Below are 14,439 nucleotides of genomic sequence, written 5' to 3'. Positions count from 1 at the left end.
CCAAAATGGCAGAACCAGCGGTGGCCATCACCCTAGATGCCGAGAAGGCTTTCATGGGCCTTCCTAGAGCAATGCATGCACACATTCAACCTTGGGGAAGCATACATACGGAAGGTGCTAGCACTGTACGGAGACCCAAAAGCATGCATTGTCGTTAATGCACTCTCTGATCCTCTCACACTACAACACGGAACTAGACAGGGATGCCCTGTGTCCCCCTCACTCTTCCTGCTGGCATTGGAACCACTAATCAGGGATATCAAGTAGAACAAGGAGATAAAGGGGATCAATATCAATGACATAGAAATCGAACTCGCCGCCTACGCGGACGACATCCTCATTGTGACAGAACAACCTAGAACCTCTAGTGAGGCCCCGATAGAAACTATAGGAATAGACTCAAAGCATTCAGGATACAAACTCAACAGGGACAAATCAGAATTTAAACCCCTTAACATCCACACTACTAGGGACACTCTAGGGGGGGGTCGGGCCTGACCTGGCAGACAGGGTTCATCAAATACCTTGGGATACACTTCGGCAACGACCTTAGGTCCACACTAGACCAAAACGAGAAGATATTGCTAGGGAAAGTTAGGACGTTCTTGGAGTCCTGGTCTCCCAAATTTATAACCTGGTGGGGCAGAATAGAAAAGATCAAGATGATGATCACACCTGAGCATGCCACCACTTCTCCTCACTGATGACTTACATCGCAAGGTGGATAACCTGATTAGCAAATTCCTATGGCGAGGCAAAAAAGCAGGTATAAGTATTAAAAAGCTACGACTAGACAAAAAACTGGGAGGCCTAAAAACTGCTTTAAAGCAAAACAGGGAGCCTACTGGATGTCACCCCCTGAAGGGTACACGCCGGTATGGCTATTAATCGAGTGATCCATTCTAAATAACCTCAGTCCACTGGTACTACTAACAGCTAATAAGCACACACACGCCTCCAGCCCTATATTCAAAAACACCAAAATTGCCCTACTCAAAATAGACAAGAAAATGGAGACCAGTGTAAGGAACTCGAAAATGGAGTCTCTTTGGGCCAACAGCAAGATCAAATACAAGGGGAAATGCCTGCCATAGACACTTGGAAAGCGAAAGGCATCTCCTATCCAGCCCTTCTGGATGGGGGAGGGACATTACATCACTTTTGCCACACTAAAAGAGAGACACAGGCTACCAGACATCGAGTTCTACAATTTCCTAAAAATCAAAACAGCACTAACAAAGGCCAAACTATCACAACGCAAGCCATCAAGTATACAGTATATGGCGAAACTCAACAGAATAGGGCATCAGGTATTGCACCTTTACAAACTTCTTCGACCAAGCGCCACGATAAAACATCTAAATACTGGGTAAAACAAAACAAAACCTCACTAAGTGAGATAGAGCTGGCTCTTCTTTGGGCCTCCCCCTCACGTAACAAAATCTACCCGGTACTATCCCAAACCAAATTTTGGCTACCCCAGAAGACTTACTCGACCCCGGCTCGCCTACTCGCACTAGGCCTCAGAGAGAAAGACCTATGCTGGACCGACGGCAACGAAAAGGGCGACCTAGCACACGCCTCATCTTCTGATGCCCGAATATCAAAACGTTTTAGGGGAAAGTCTTTGACTTCATAAAAAAAGCGCAGGGGTGCACACTAAACCCAGAATTCTCTGCCCTCACCACCGCATTCATGACCGCAGGACTTGCAACACAACATGAAAGGGGTCTGCTGGACCTCCAACTGACTGCGGCAGTGAAAATGGTACTGTCCAACTGGATGGATACAGCTAAGACGTCATATAAAGGTTGGATCAATTGGGTAACGTACCTCAGGGGCGCAGACTCACCCTGGAGACCAGCTACTAGGGGGATATGGAAATCGCTTGACGTGTACCTGGACTCCTATGAACCCCCCATGATTTCACTTGAGGGGGACGGCTGCCCACAAAACAAAACGCTATACACCCAGAATAGGCTTATCGCTATACTACTCTTCTTGCAACCTATCTCCTCCCTTTCTCCTCTCCTCTTCCTCTTTCCTTCATCTGTCCTAATCTTCTAGCAAGACATTGTAAAGGGATGCAGCTAAACATGTACAACAACTACCTGTAACCATGGCAACACCAACTAAGCTTGGCTGGTACCGCGTAAAGGTAAAGCGAATGTACCGGCCTGTAAAATTTAATAAAAATATTATGAAATTTAAAAAAAAAAAAAAATGTTTAAACTACCATGAAATTAATGACATTTAGCAGAAACCACCACAACCCTGTTCAGTACCGTTCAGAGCAGAGACAAACGTGTGTCTTGTATGTGTGCATTAGACATGTGTGAGGCTGCAGGAGAGAGCAGCGGTGCGCATGCGCAGGACACACGTGGCTTGTAGGGCGAAAACACACAATAACATGACAATAAGCCACTTTGATACTGCGAAGCGTGATTAACGTCTGGGCTGCATTAGTTTGTAACTTGTCCCAGCAGGGGGCGCTCTGCAGCCCTGACCTCTGCCCTCCATCACCAGGTGCCGTCACAAGGGGGGTGGGGGCCCTTACTCCCTCTATTCTTCAAGGGTGGGCAGTGCCAGGGTGGCCCCTCATGCCCACAGCCCCAGTTCTTGCCATAATCACTTGTTTAAAGCCTGAACTGCAGTGGTTTCTCCATCCTGGTGCAAGAGAGCGTTTTAATGGCAGCTGAGTTCAGCCCGCACAGACACATGGAGAGGATGTGGCCTAACAACCAGAGCAGACGACTTTGGGGCGGAGGATCCGGGTTGGTTGGAGGGGTGTGCACGAGGTGGAGAGGAGAGCACGAGGCGGAGGAGTGGGCACGAGGCGGAGGAGTGGGCACGAGGCGGAGGGGTGGGCACGAGGCGGAGGAGTGGGCACGAGGCGGAGGAGTTGGCACGAGGTGGAGGAGTGGGCACGAGGCGGACGAGTGGGCACAAGGGGGAGGAGTGGGCACAAGGTGGACGGGTGGGCAGGAGGTGGACGGGTGGGCACGCGGCAGAGGGCAGTGCATGAGGAAGAGGGTAGTACATGAGGCGGAGGACAGTGCACGAGGCGGCGGGGTGGACAGGTGGGCACGAGGTGGACAGGTGGGCACAAGGGGGAGGAGTGGGCACAAGGTGGACGGGTGGGCACGAGGTGGACGGGTGGGCACGAGGCAGAGGGCAGTGCATGAGGAAGAGGGTAGTGCATGAGGCGGAGGACAGTGCACGAGGCGGAGGGGTGGGCACGAGGTGACAGGTGGGCACGAGGTGGACGGGTGGGCACAAGGCGGATGGGTGGGCACGAGGCAGAGGGCAGTGCATGAGGCAGAGGGTAGTGCACGAGGCGGAGGACAGTGCACGAGGCGGAGGGGTGGGCACGAGGTGGAGGGGAGAGCACCCCCTCCCACACCTGTGGGCACCTCTACATGTATCCAAGTAGAAGTTATCTGGGCTCCTGGGACAGAGGCACCGCCCGGATCCCACGGTTTACAATGAAATATAACAAGATTAACAAGCACACGCCTCGTACACACAGGCCCTGGCGCGTGGTGCTTTGTCATGCTGCACACATACATCGGGTGCACAGTCTGGGGAAAAGGGTCCCATATCTGGGACACCGGGTGAGGGTCTCGGGCTGAATGATGGACCTCGGTACCCATAGCAAGCACGAGGGTTCCAGTTCACACAAGTGCAAGAATTGGTCCAAGAGGTAGCGCCTGCCACACTTGTGTATGTGCCACGCACACATTAGGATTCAAACCGAGGTGCAACGGATTCTGCACATGTACCTGAAGCAGACATGTGGTGCTGGCCCGCACAGATGGATCATACATGTGCCTGTGGCATAGCACACATGTAGTGCAGGTAGATACATATGGACCATGCACAGGTGAAACAGACTCTGTACCCGCACCTGTCCTTGTGGCACACGCATGGTGCCAGCTGATACAGATACATGCATACGATTGTGTTGCATCACACTGCCCCGAATATGTGGCACACGCATGGTGCCAGCGGGCACAGGCGCATAGATTCAGAGTGGATTATTGTATCAGTTTATTGGCCAATGTCCAGGAATCCGTTTTCAATAAGCTCCAGTTGGTACAGAACGCAGCCGCTAGGATACTTTCTGGCACTCCTACATTGGATTCTGCATTGACAGCCGATTAGAAGCAGAGTAAAGTTCAAGGCGCTGTGCGTTGCCTACGAGGCGATCCACAACGCAGCCCCAGAGGTTCCGAAGAGCTCATTGCAGATCTATGGACGCAGCAGTCCCCGGCGCTCTTTTGGTGCAAACCTGTTCACCGTCCCCAGAACAGAGAGAAGCAACTGGGGTGGCAGAAGCGTTGTGGCTGCCGCTGCCAAGTTAGGGACTCTCTTCTTCCTCAGATTACAGCCCTTCCTACCTTACTGGTTCTCAGGAAACAATTAAAAACCTGGCTTTCTAACAAGTAGGCTATTGTTCCTCCTAGGAACTGTCACCGCAGAGACACCTTCCAGTATTCGTGCGCTCTACATGTTGTTTTAACATAATATAACATACAGTTCTGAAACAGGCTCTGCCCTGTGCCTGTGGTAGAGACATGGTGCGGGCTGTCACAGATGCATTCATACAAGTATCTGTCCTGTACTTGTGGCACATGTGTGGCGTCAGTTAACACAGATGGATCACGCACAAGTGAAAAAGGCTCTGCCCCGTACTAGTGGCTGCTGACACATATGGATCATACACTTGTAAAACAGGCTTTGCCCCATACCTGTGGCAAACGTATGGCACCAGCTGACACAGATGGATCACGCACAAGTGAAACAGGCTCTGCCCCGTACTAGTGGCACACGTGTGGCGCTGCTGACACATATGGATCATACACTCGTAAAGCAGGCTCTGCCCCGTACCTGTGGCACACACGTGTGGCACCAGCTGACACAGATGGATCATACACTCGTGAAACAGGCTCTGCCCTGTACCACACGTGTGGCACCAGCTGACACAGATGGATCATACACTCGTGAAACAGGCTCTGCCCTGTAGCGCACGTGTGGCGCTGCTGACACAGATGGATCATACACTTGTGAAACAGGCTCTGCCCTGTACCTGTAGCACACATGTGGCGCTGCTGAAACATATGGATCATACACTTGTGAAACAGGCTCGGCCCTGTACCTGTGGCACACATATTTTACCAGCTGACACAGATGATCATACACTCATGAAACAGGCTCTGTCCTGTACCTGTGATACATATGTGGTGCTGCTGGACAGATGGATCATACACTTGTGAAACAGGCTCGGCCCTGTACCTGTGGCACACATATGTTACCAGCTGACACAGATAAATCATACACTCATGAAACAGGCTCTGTCCTGAACCTGTGATACACATGTGGTGCTGCTGACACAGATGGATCATACACTTGTGAAACAGGCTCTGCCTTTTACCTGTAACACACGTATGGCGCTGCTGACACATATGGATCATACACTTTTAAAACAGGCTCTGCCCCAAACCTGTGGCACACGTGTTACCAGCTGACACAGATGGATCATACACTTGTGAAACAGGCTCTGCCCTGTACCTATAGCGCACGTGTGTTACCAGCTGACACAGATGGATCATACACTTATGAAACAGGCTCGGTCCTGTACCTGTGATACACATGTGGTGCTGCTGACACAGATGGATCATACACTTGTGAAACAGGCTTTGCCTTTTACCTGTAACACACGTGTGGCGCTGCTGACACATATGGATCATACACTCAAAAAACAGGCTCTGCCCCGATCCTGTGGCACACGTGTTACCAGCTGACACAGATGGATCATACACTCGTGAAACAGGCTCTGTCCTGTACCTGTGGCACACGTGTAGCACCAGCTGACACAGACGGATCATACACAAAAGTGACACAGGCTTTACACCAGTACCTGTCCCTGTGGCACACACATGGTGCCGGCTGTCACAGATGCACTCATACAATTGTGAAACAGGCTCTGCCCTGTACCCGTGTCACACGAGTGGCATCAGCTAACACAAATGGATCACGCACAAGTGAAACAGGCACTGCCCTGTACTAGTGTCACACGTGTGGAGCTGCTGACACATAAGGATCATACACTCGTAAAGCAGGCTCTGCCCATACCTGTGGCACACATGTGTTACCAGCTGACAGATGGATCATACACTTGTGAAACAGGCTCTGTCCTGTACCGCACGTGTGGCACCAGCTGACACAGATGGATCATACAAAAGTGAAACAGTCTCTGCCCCATACCCGTGGCACACGTGTGGCGCTGCTGACACATATGGATCATTCACTTAGGAAACAGGCTCGGCCCTGTACCTGTGGCACACATATGTTACCAGCTGACACAGATGAATCATACACTCGTGAAACAGGCTCTGCCCTGTAGCGCACGTGTGGGGCTGCTGACACAGATGGATCATACACTTGTGAAACAGGCTCTGCCCTGTACCTGTAGCACACGTGTGGCGCTGCTGACACATATGGATCATACACTTGTGAAACAGGCTCTGCCCTGTACCTGTGACACACGTTACCAGCTGACACAGATGGATCATACACTCGTGAAACAGGTTCGGCCATGTGGCACACATATGTTACCAGCTGACACAGATGGATCATACACTTGTGAAACAGGCTCTGCCCTGTAGCACATGTGTGGCACTGCTGACACAGATGGATCATACACTTGTGAAACAGGCTCTGCCCTGTAACTGTGGCACACGTGTGGCGCTGCTGACACATATAGATCATACACTCGTGAAACAGGCTCTGTCCTGTACCTGTGGCACAGGTGTAGCACCAGCTGACACAGACGGATCATACACTAGTCACACAGGCTTTACACCAGTACCTGTCCCTGTGGCACACACATGCTGCTGACACAGATGGGTCATACACTAGTGAAACAGGCTCTGCCCCGTACCTGTGGCACACAAATGGCACCAGCTGCCACAGATGGATCATACACAAGTAAAAGAGGCTCTGCCCTGTGCATGTGGAACACACGTGGCATCAGCTGACACAATAGAGCATACAATCGTGAACCAGGCTCTGCCCTGTACCTGTGGCACACACACATGGCACCAGCTGACACAGATGGATCATACACTCGTGAAACAGGCTCTGTCCCATACCTGTGGCACATGCATGGCGTCAGTTAACACAAATGGATCATACACAAGTAAAACAGGCTCTGCCCCGTACCTGTGGCACACGAGTGTTACAAGCTGAAATTGATGATCATACACTCATGAAACAGGCTCTGCCCCGTACCTGTGGCACACGTGTGGCGCTGCTGATACATATGGATCATACACTCATGAAACAGGCTCTGCCCTGTACCTGTGGCACACACGTGGTGATGCTTACACAGACGGGTGATACACAAGTGAAACAGGCTCGGCCCTGTAGCTGTGGCACATGCCTGTCACCAATTGACACAGATGGATCATTCATAAGTGAAACAGGCTCTGCCCCGTACCTGTGGCACACGTGTGGCGCTGCTGATACATATGGATCATACACTCATGAAACAGGCTCTGCCCTGTACCTGTGGCACACACGTGGTGATGCTTACACAGACGGGTGATACACAAGTGAAACAGGCTCGGCCCTGTAGCTGTGGCACATGCCTGTCACCAATTGACACTGATGGATCATACATAAGTGAAATAGGCTCTGCCCTGTACCTGGGCACACGCGTGGTGCCAGCTGGCACATGCATGTCGCCAGCTGACAGATTGATCATACACAAGTGAAACAGGCTCTGCCCTGTACCTGTGGCACACACGTGGTGATGCTTACACAGACGGGTCATACACAAGTGAAACAGGCTCTGCCCTATACCTGCGGCACACATGTGGCGCCAGCTGACACTGATGGATCATACATAAGTGAAATAGGCTCTGCCCTGTACCTGGGCACACGCATGGTGCCAGCTGGCACAGATTGATCATACACTTGTTAAACAGGCTCCGCCCTGTACCTGTGGCACACGCATGGTGCCAGCTGACAGATGGATCATACGCAAGTGAAACAGGCTCTGCCCTGTACCTGTGGCACACGCATGTCGCCAGCTGACAGATGGATCATACACAAGTGAAACAGGCTCTTCCCTGTACGCGTGGCGCTGCTGACACGTACCTGTGCCGGTGCTCATCGTGGCCTTGCCCATGGATCAGGAAGCCCCCAGAGCTCTTGTCGCCCTTGTTGGCATCGATGTGCGGGATTAACACGTCCTCCAGCCCCAGGTCGAAGCGTTTGTGTTTGGAGGAGTCGGGCAGAAAGAAGAAGGCCCCGAAGCAGAGAGTGATAAAGGCACTGAGGATGAGGAGCAGGATGAACTTCTCCGAGAGCCGCAAGGTGGCCCTGTGGTGCGGGAAGGAGGCGGCCCCGAGGCTCAGGGTGGGGATTCTGCGCCCAGACAGGGGCAACAAGGCGGGGGTGGCCATGCCCCCGGCAGCGGGGCCTGAAGACGTGGCAAGTGTCACTGGGCTCCACCAACACCATTGAGTGATTAAAAAAAGGAGTTACATCGAGGAGATGGCACCCCTGCAGAGGGAAACCCGCTGTGCCAAGATTAAAAATGTAAAAGTTGTCTCTAAGAGCAAAAAATGGTGCAGCATCTTCAAAAGCTCCTCAATCAGAACTGCTTTTCCAGTAGAAAACCACGAAGGGCCAGCAGGAGCTCAGAGGTCACATGCGAACATGGCTTCCTCACTCCATGTGATGAGCAGCAGCACTTGTCCCCGTCCCTAGGAAAGACAGATGGAAGGTTTTAAACCCAGGGATGAGGAGTACCACGTTCACTTCAAAAGCTTCTCCTTTATTGATCCTTCCAGGGCGCGATGGGTGGATGCAAACAATGCTGCCTTAAGAACCCCTTCCTGGTCACAAGAAGAACATGTAAGAAGGTCAAAGGGCCCGGTCTAATCTGGGCAGAGAAACTCGATCCCTGACCCACAGTTGCATGAATGAGATCCCACAGCTCCTTCCGGTACAGGTAGACCGGTCTCTTTCTCTGCGCCAAGAAGCGGGGTCCACGGCCCTAAAGATGCCTCTAGGACCGAGGCCTGGTCTCATGTGGCTTGTCCTAGCAGAGGGGCTGGAACCACGGTGGATCCGGGCACAAGTGCCCTTCAGGGGGTGGCACAGGGGGCACAGGCGCCGGCCCCTGAACCCTTCACCCAGGCATGGGCTGGCACCTGAAGCTGTGCCTCCTTACACCCCCGGAGTGCCCTCTGGGGCACAGAGGGGGAACAGGCACCGGCCCCTGAACCCTTTACCCAGGCAGGCAGCTGGCACCCGTAGCCAGCGCCTCCAGACACCCCCGGAGTGTGGGCGCTACTCTTGGCCTCCTGGTAGCGGCCTTCTCTCTTTGGGTTTCTCTTGCGGGCCTCGCAGTGGTGTGTCCAGGGGTAAGGAAAGACTGCCACAGCTGGAGCAGATCCCTTGGTGATCTGTTGCTTCTGATAGTAGATCCCGAGGCAGGGGGGGCACCTCTCAAGCTGGGGTAATGTGGTGCTTCTGGGTGGTGACACTAAAGGTTCACTTCTGACCCTGAACTTGGCTGAGTGGGGCTGATGCTGGGAGAGGCAGCCCTTGAGAGCCAAAGCGAGGGGACTAAATGTAATGCTGGTGCAGGCTGGATGGTGAAGCGCATAAGGTCCACGGATGCTGGTTGAGTGGTGCTGATGATGGCAGTCAGCGGAGGATGAGGACTGAGGTCTCCAGACGATGCTCCAGCTGGTTGAGTGGTGCTGATGCTGGCAGTAAGCGGAGGATGAGGATGGAGATCTGCAGACGGTTGTGTGGCTGCTGGCAGAGGTGTTCCTGGGATGCTGCCACTAGACGTCTACATTGGGGGTATCGGGAGGGGCCCAGGGCAGAGGACACCTCTAAACGTCTAGGATAGGTGATGAGCAGCAGGTGCTTGGACTAGATGTTGGGGTGCTTGTGTGCAGGGTTTGGATGGCACCGGAGGCTGCTGTGCAGTGAATCATGGTAGATCCCTGGGCATGGAGTTCGTGGCCTGCTCCTGGCACACCGGGGCTGCTGCTGTGCTAGGGACTGGAGAAGGATGCTGATGTTACCAGGGATGCTGCAGGAACACACCTGGGCTAGGGATGGAGGGGGATGCTGCAGGAATACACCTGGGCTAGGGATGGAGGGGGATGCTGCAGGAAGACACCTGGCCTAAGGATGGAGGGGGATGCTGCAGGAATACACCTGAGCTAGGGGTGGAGGGGGTTGCTGCAGGAACACACCTGGGCTAGGGATGGATGCTGCAGGAATACACCTGGGCTAGGGATGGAGGGGGATGCTGCAGGAAGACACCTGGGCTAGGGATGGAGGGGGATGCTGCAGGAATACACCTGGGCTAGGGATGGAGGGGGATGCTGCAGGAACACACCTGGGCTAGGGATGGAGGGGGATGCTGCAGGAACACACCTGGGCTAGGGATGGAGGGGGTTGCTGCAGGAACACACCTGGGCTAGGGATGGATGCTGCAGGAATACACCTGGGCTAGGGATGGAGGGGGATGCTGCAGGAATACACCTGGGCTAGGGATGGAGGGGGATGCTGCAGGAATACACCTGGGCTAGGGATGGAGGGGGATGCTGCAGGAACACACCTGGGCTAGGGATGGAGGGGGATGCTGCAGGAACACACCTGGGCTAGGGATGGAGGGGGTTGCTGCAGGAACACACCTGGGCTAGGGATGGATGCTGCAGGAATACACCTGGGCTAGGGATGGAGGGGGATGCTGCAGGAATACACCTGGGCTAGGGATGGAGGGGGATGCTGCAGGAAGACACCTGGGCTAGGGATGGAGGGGGATGCTGCAGGAAGACACCTGGGCTAGGGATGGAGGGGGATGCTGCAGGAGGCGCGCAGGGATGCTCTGGAGCCGGGAAGGGCTGGCCTTGTTCCAGATGAAGGAAAGGATGCTCCTGGTGGTGGATGCAGGGGGTGGGTGACGATGCTTGTATGCAATGGAGGCAGGGGTTGTGGCAGGCGGTGCCAATGCTCCTGTGCACTGGGGGTCAGGTGCCCCCTCGCCAGGGGGTGCCAAGGGACTCCCCTGGCACCGATGCCCGGGCTGGAGCGGGTGATGCTGCCGACGATGCTCCAGAGCAGTGGGTGAGGGTGCTTGTTTACAATGATGCAGGGGTCCACGGTGCTCCTCCCGATGCTCCTGTGCAGGTCTGGTGGCCCCTCGCCCGGGGGTGCCCGGAGCGGCCCCCCCTGGCACCGGTGCCCGGGCTGGAGCGGGTGATGCTGCTGCAGCCGGTGCCCGGCGGTGCCCTCTGTGCTGCAGGCTGGGGGCGCCCCTGGCAGCGCTCGGGTGGGCTCTGGAGCTCCAGGCCGTCCCTCGCCGCCCCCCTGAGCCGGGTGCGATGGGTGCAGAGTCACCAGGAGCCGACACCACCGCTCCCCAGGACACAAGCTGGCACTGCCACTGCGCACACCCGACTGCGCATGGGCGGAGCCGCGTCACGGCGGACGCCATCTTACAGCCAGGCACCCGCCAGAGCCGCACAGGGGCATGTACAAGGACCTGGGCGTGGCCACGCCTGGAACCGCCTTCCTCTGATAGGCGCTGTCTCGTGATGACGTCACGCCTGACACTAGAATGGCCACACGCCAGGACATGTTCACCCCATAATCATTGGGGCACCAACAACAAGCGAGAACAAACACAAGCACACTACCGGCAGCGCTCATATTCGGTTCTCCTTAAATAAGGTTATGATGTCGTCGTTTCACTCACAGCGGTCGGATGCCAATATTTATAAACCCCATGTCATACGACGTCTGTGATGAACGCGCTGGCGTCTAACAACTGAAAGGAACTCATCGCGCCCCCGCGCCACTCAGCGCGCCGTAACCAATCAATGTCCAGCTGGGTGCTAGAGGCCCCGCCTTCTGACGTCACTTTCTGCCCTGCGGCCCTCGCCGAAGCTCCTCTACAGATCTGACTAGGGGGCCACGCTGCGTGGCATCGACATAGAGGAAGGACTATGTGACATCATGGTCTCTCCGCGCCTCGAGCCAGGGCACGCGGCCGCATTCATTTGATTGTGATTCGATGTAGCGCCAGCGTGGCTCGTGGGCCTCAGGGCGCTTAACAATAAAACAGAAGGTATCCATAAAGAATGGAAAATATACATGTGACACAAATGTGCCAAGAATTTAGAAGAAGAAAGTGGGAAATAAAAAAAATATATATTTAGGGATGATAGAACGCGCAGGTCACCCAACTATAACATAGCTGCCAAGGTTTCAGATTGCTTATGTGTGACATGTTCATAATTTCAGTGAAATTATGAGTGACATTTCGATCACTATGAGTGACACTTTCTTGCGAGCAAAATCAAGCAATAAAGATGAGAAAAGCATATAAATATCAGAAATCGCACCCACTTGAGCAATGAAAAACTTTAAAAAGATCTTAGAACTGCTGCAATTGACCTATGTCTTTGTTGTTACTCAATATTTGTGACTGCTGTAATTTCTACTTTAATGCTCTTAGTCTATCGTAAATGGCCCAACACCATTTGTAGTATTATTTATATGCCTTATATCATCTATTTAATTTGTAAAGCACTCTAACATCTTTCAATCCCTTTCTCACAAACCGTTCATGTGTTTTATAGTGCTGCTCATGCAGTGCAGGGTGTCAGAGCTCTTTACATCACACACACAATATAAAGACAGAATGACTCATTTGTAGGTAATCCAGTCTAGAAATGATATTTGTAGCACATCCCCCCTGACAACAGCTGAAGTGTTGTCATAGGTAGTTCATCCATCCAGCAATAGTCTAGGATGAAACCGAAGTGATTTGCAGTGGGCCAAGCATTCTGCCTGGTGGTGCACTAAGAACTCCAGCAGAAATATCGAATAAGTAACTGGGGACCAAGACCATCTAGATATTTGATATTAAAACATCCTGCAGTGTCACCTTAGAGTACTAACACCTGCAGGCATCAGCTGCAGCTGCCTGGTACAGCACAGGTGCCTCTGAGACTTTATGTTTATGAAGCACAAGAATGGAGTCACTGTGGCTTTCGGTAACTATCCTGTTGTTTTTACATTTTTTGTATAAATCGTTCCTATCGCATGTTAATGGAAAATGAAAAAAATAGATATTTTAAAAAACATCAAGCAGCACGGGACATACAAGCCAGACTCATAGTCAACCCTCAAAAAGTGTGTCACTGATGCAAATCTGTAACATAAAGATGAAGAGCATACATCGCACAACCAATATCAGAACGTTGAGTACGTTTGTACATCATGCCACGTGCCTTGGTGCACTTTTCTAGATGAAACAAAGTTAGCAACGTCCACAGGCAAGTAGCAAGCTGAGCTCTTGCAGTGAGTAAAATCACTAACCAGATCGCAACATTTAGGGGTAAAGGATAAAGTGGAACTGAAATTAACTCTAGGTAAATTCATTTATGCAAAAAAGGTGGCTACGGACAAAATCTCCGTTGTGTGGCATCCAAACTTGTGTGGTCTCCAGGGCATAGATTTTCAGCGTGGGCACAAAAGTAAAGAAGGCATCAAATTGTGATGAAAATTGAGACATAAAAAGGGTTTAAGTAAATAGCACTGTAACACAGGTAAATACACAATGCTCTGTGGATACTCAAGAAGGGATTCGATCATAATTTACATTTTATAAATCCATGATGAATAATAGTTTTCTATATTGCGGGATCCTGAGATTAATACATATCCCTCTTAGTTGGCATTATGTTCAGGCTGACCAAAGTACTTACTTCTCTGTTCTGTAGTTTGACTGGCAGGCTGGTAGTCGTGACGTTGCAGCCCACAGAGTCCTATGTCACTCTGTCTCCTCTGAGTGTCATGTTCGGTGCAGTGGCGACGGTGAGCACAGCACTGACTGCAGCTTCCCGCAACGCCCGAGGCCTCGACCTCTGCACTGCCATGATGATCTGAGTGTTGAAACTGCCGTCCTGTCCGATCCAAAGAAGCCCCGGGAATAAATATGCGCAGGCAGCAGCCATTTATTATGCCATGTCACTGGGACAGCAGTCAGCACACCACCCAACTCGAGTCAAGTCCCCCGGCTGCCGCTTCCTGAATCTGACCTCACTTCCGAACAGGCCCGGCGCGGGCGGGAATTTCTAAGGCCAGAGGCAGCAGGGCAAAAAGTAACATTGTAGCAAGGAGCACAATGTGTTCGAAATTATTAACTGTTTACTGAGCCTGCTAGCAAGTCCCTATAGGGAGCTCAGTAACAGAGCCGGTGCGTGTGCTAGCAGCCTGGTAACCAGTTTCAGCACTGGTACAGCAAAGTGACACAGTGGCATTTAAATACGTGACAACGTATTTCAGTGCGGTGATGCGGAACACAACAGTGAAATGCGTTAGTGTCACACGTGA

The 14,439-nt window shown here is 52.5% G+C and overlaps 1 protein-coding gene across 1 annotated transcript in view; it reads right to left on the bottom strand.

Annotated features, from left to right (window-relative positions):
- Positions 1–9,503, bottom strand: part of MAN1A2 (mannosidase alpha class 1A member 2) — a 436,652-nt gene extending 427,149 nt beyond the window's left edge. The window contains exon 1 of the mRNA XM_086935831.1: positions 8,164–9,503. Within this exon, the coding sequence (XP_086791957.1) occupies positions 8,164–8,471 (308 nt within the window). The 5' untranslated portion in view covers positions 8,472–9,503. The remainder of the gene's footprint in view (positions 1–8,163) is intronic.
- Between the last annotated feature and the right edge of the window lie 4,936 nt (positions 9,504–14,439).

Source organism: Lissotriton vulgaris, chromosome 8 (genome assembly GCF_964263255.1).
Source record: "Lissotriton vulgaris chromosome 8, aLisVul1.2, whole genome shotgun sequence".
Taxonomy (NCBI): domain Eukaryota; kingdom Metazoa; phylum Chordata; class Amphibia; order Caudata; family Salamandridae; genus Lissotriton; species Lissotriton vulgaris.
Note: the sequence above shows the minus strand (reverse complement) of the source record. Positions and strands in the feature narration are given on the sequence as shown.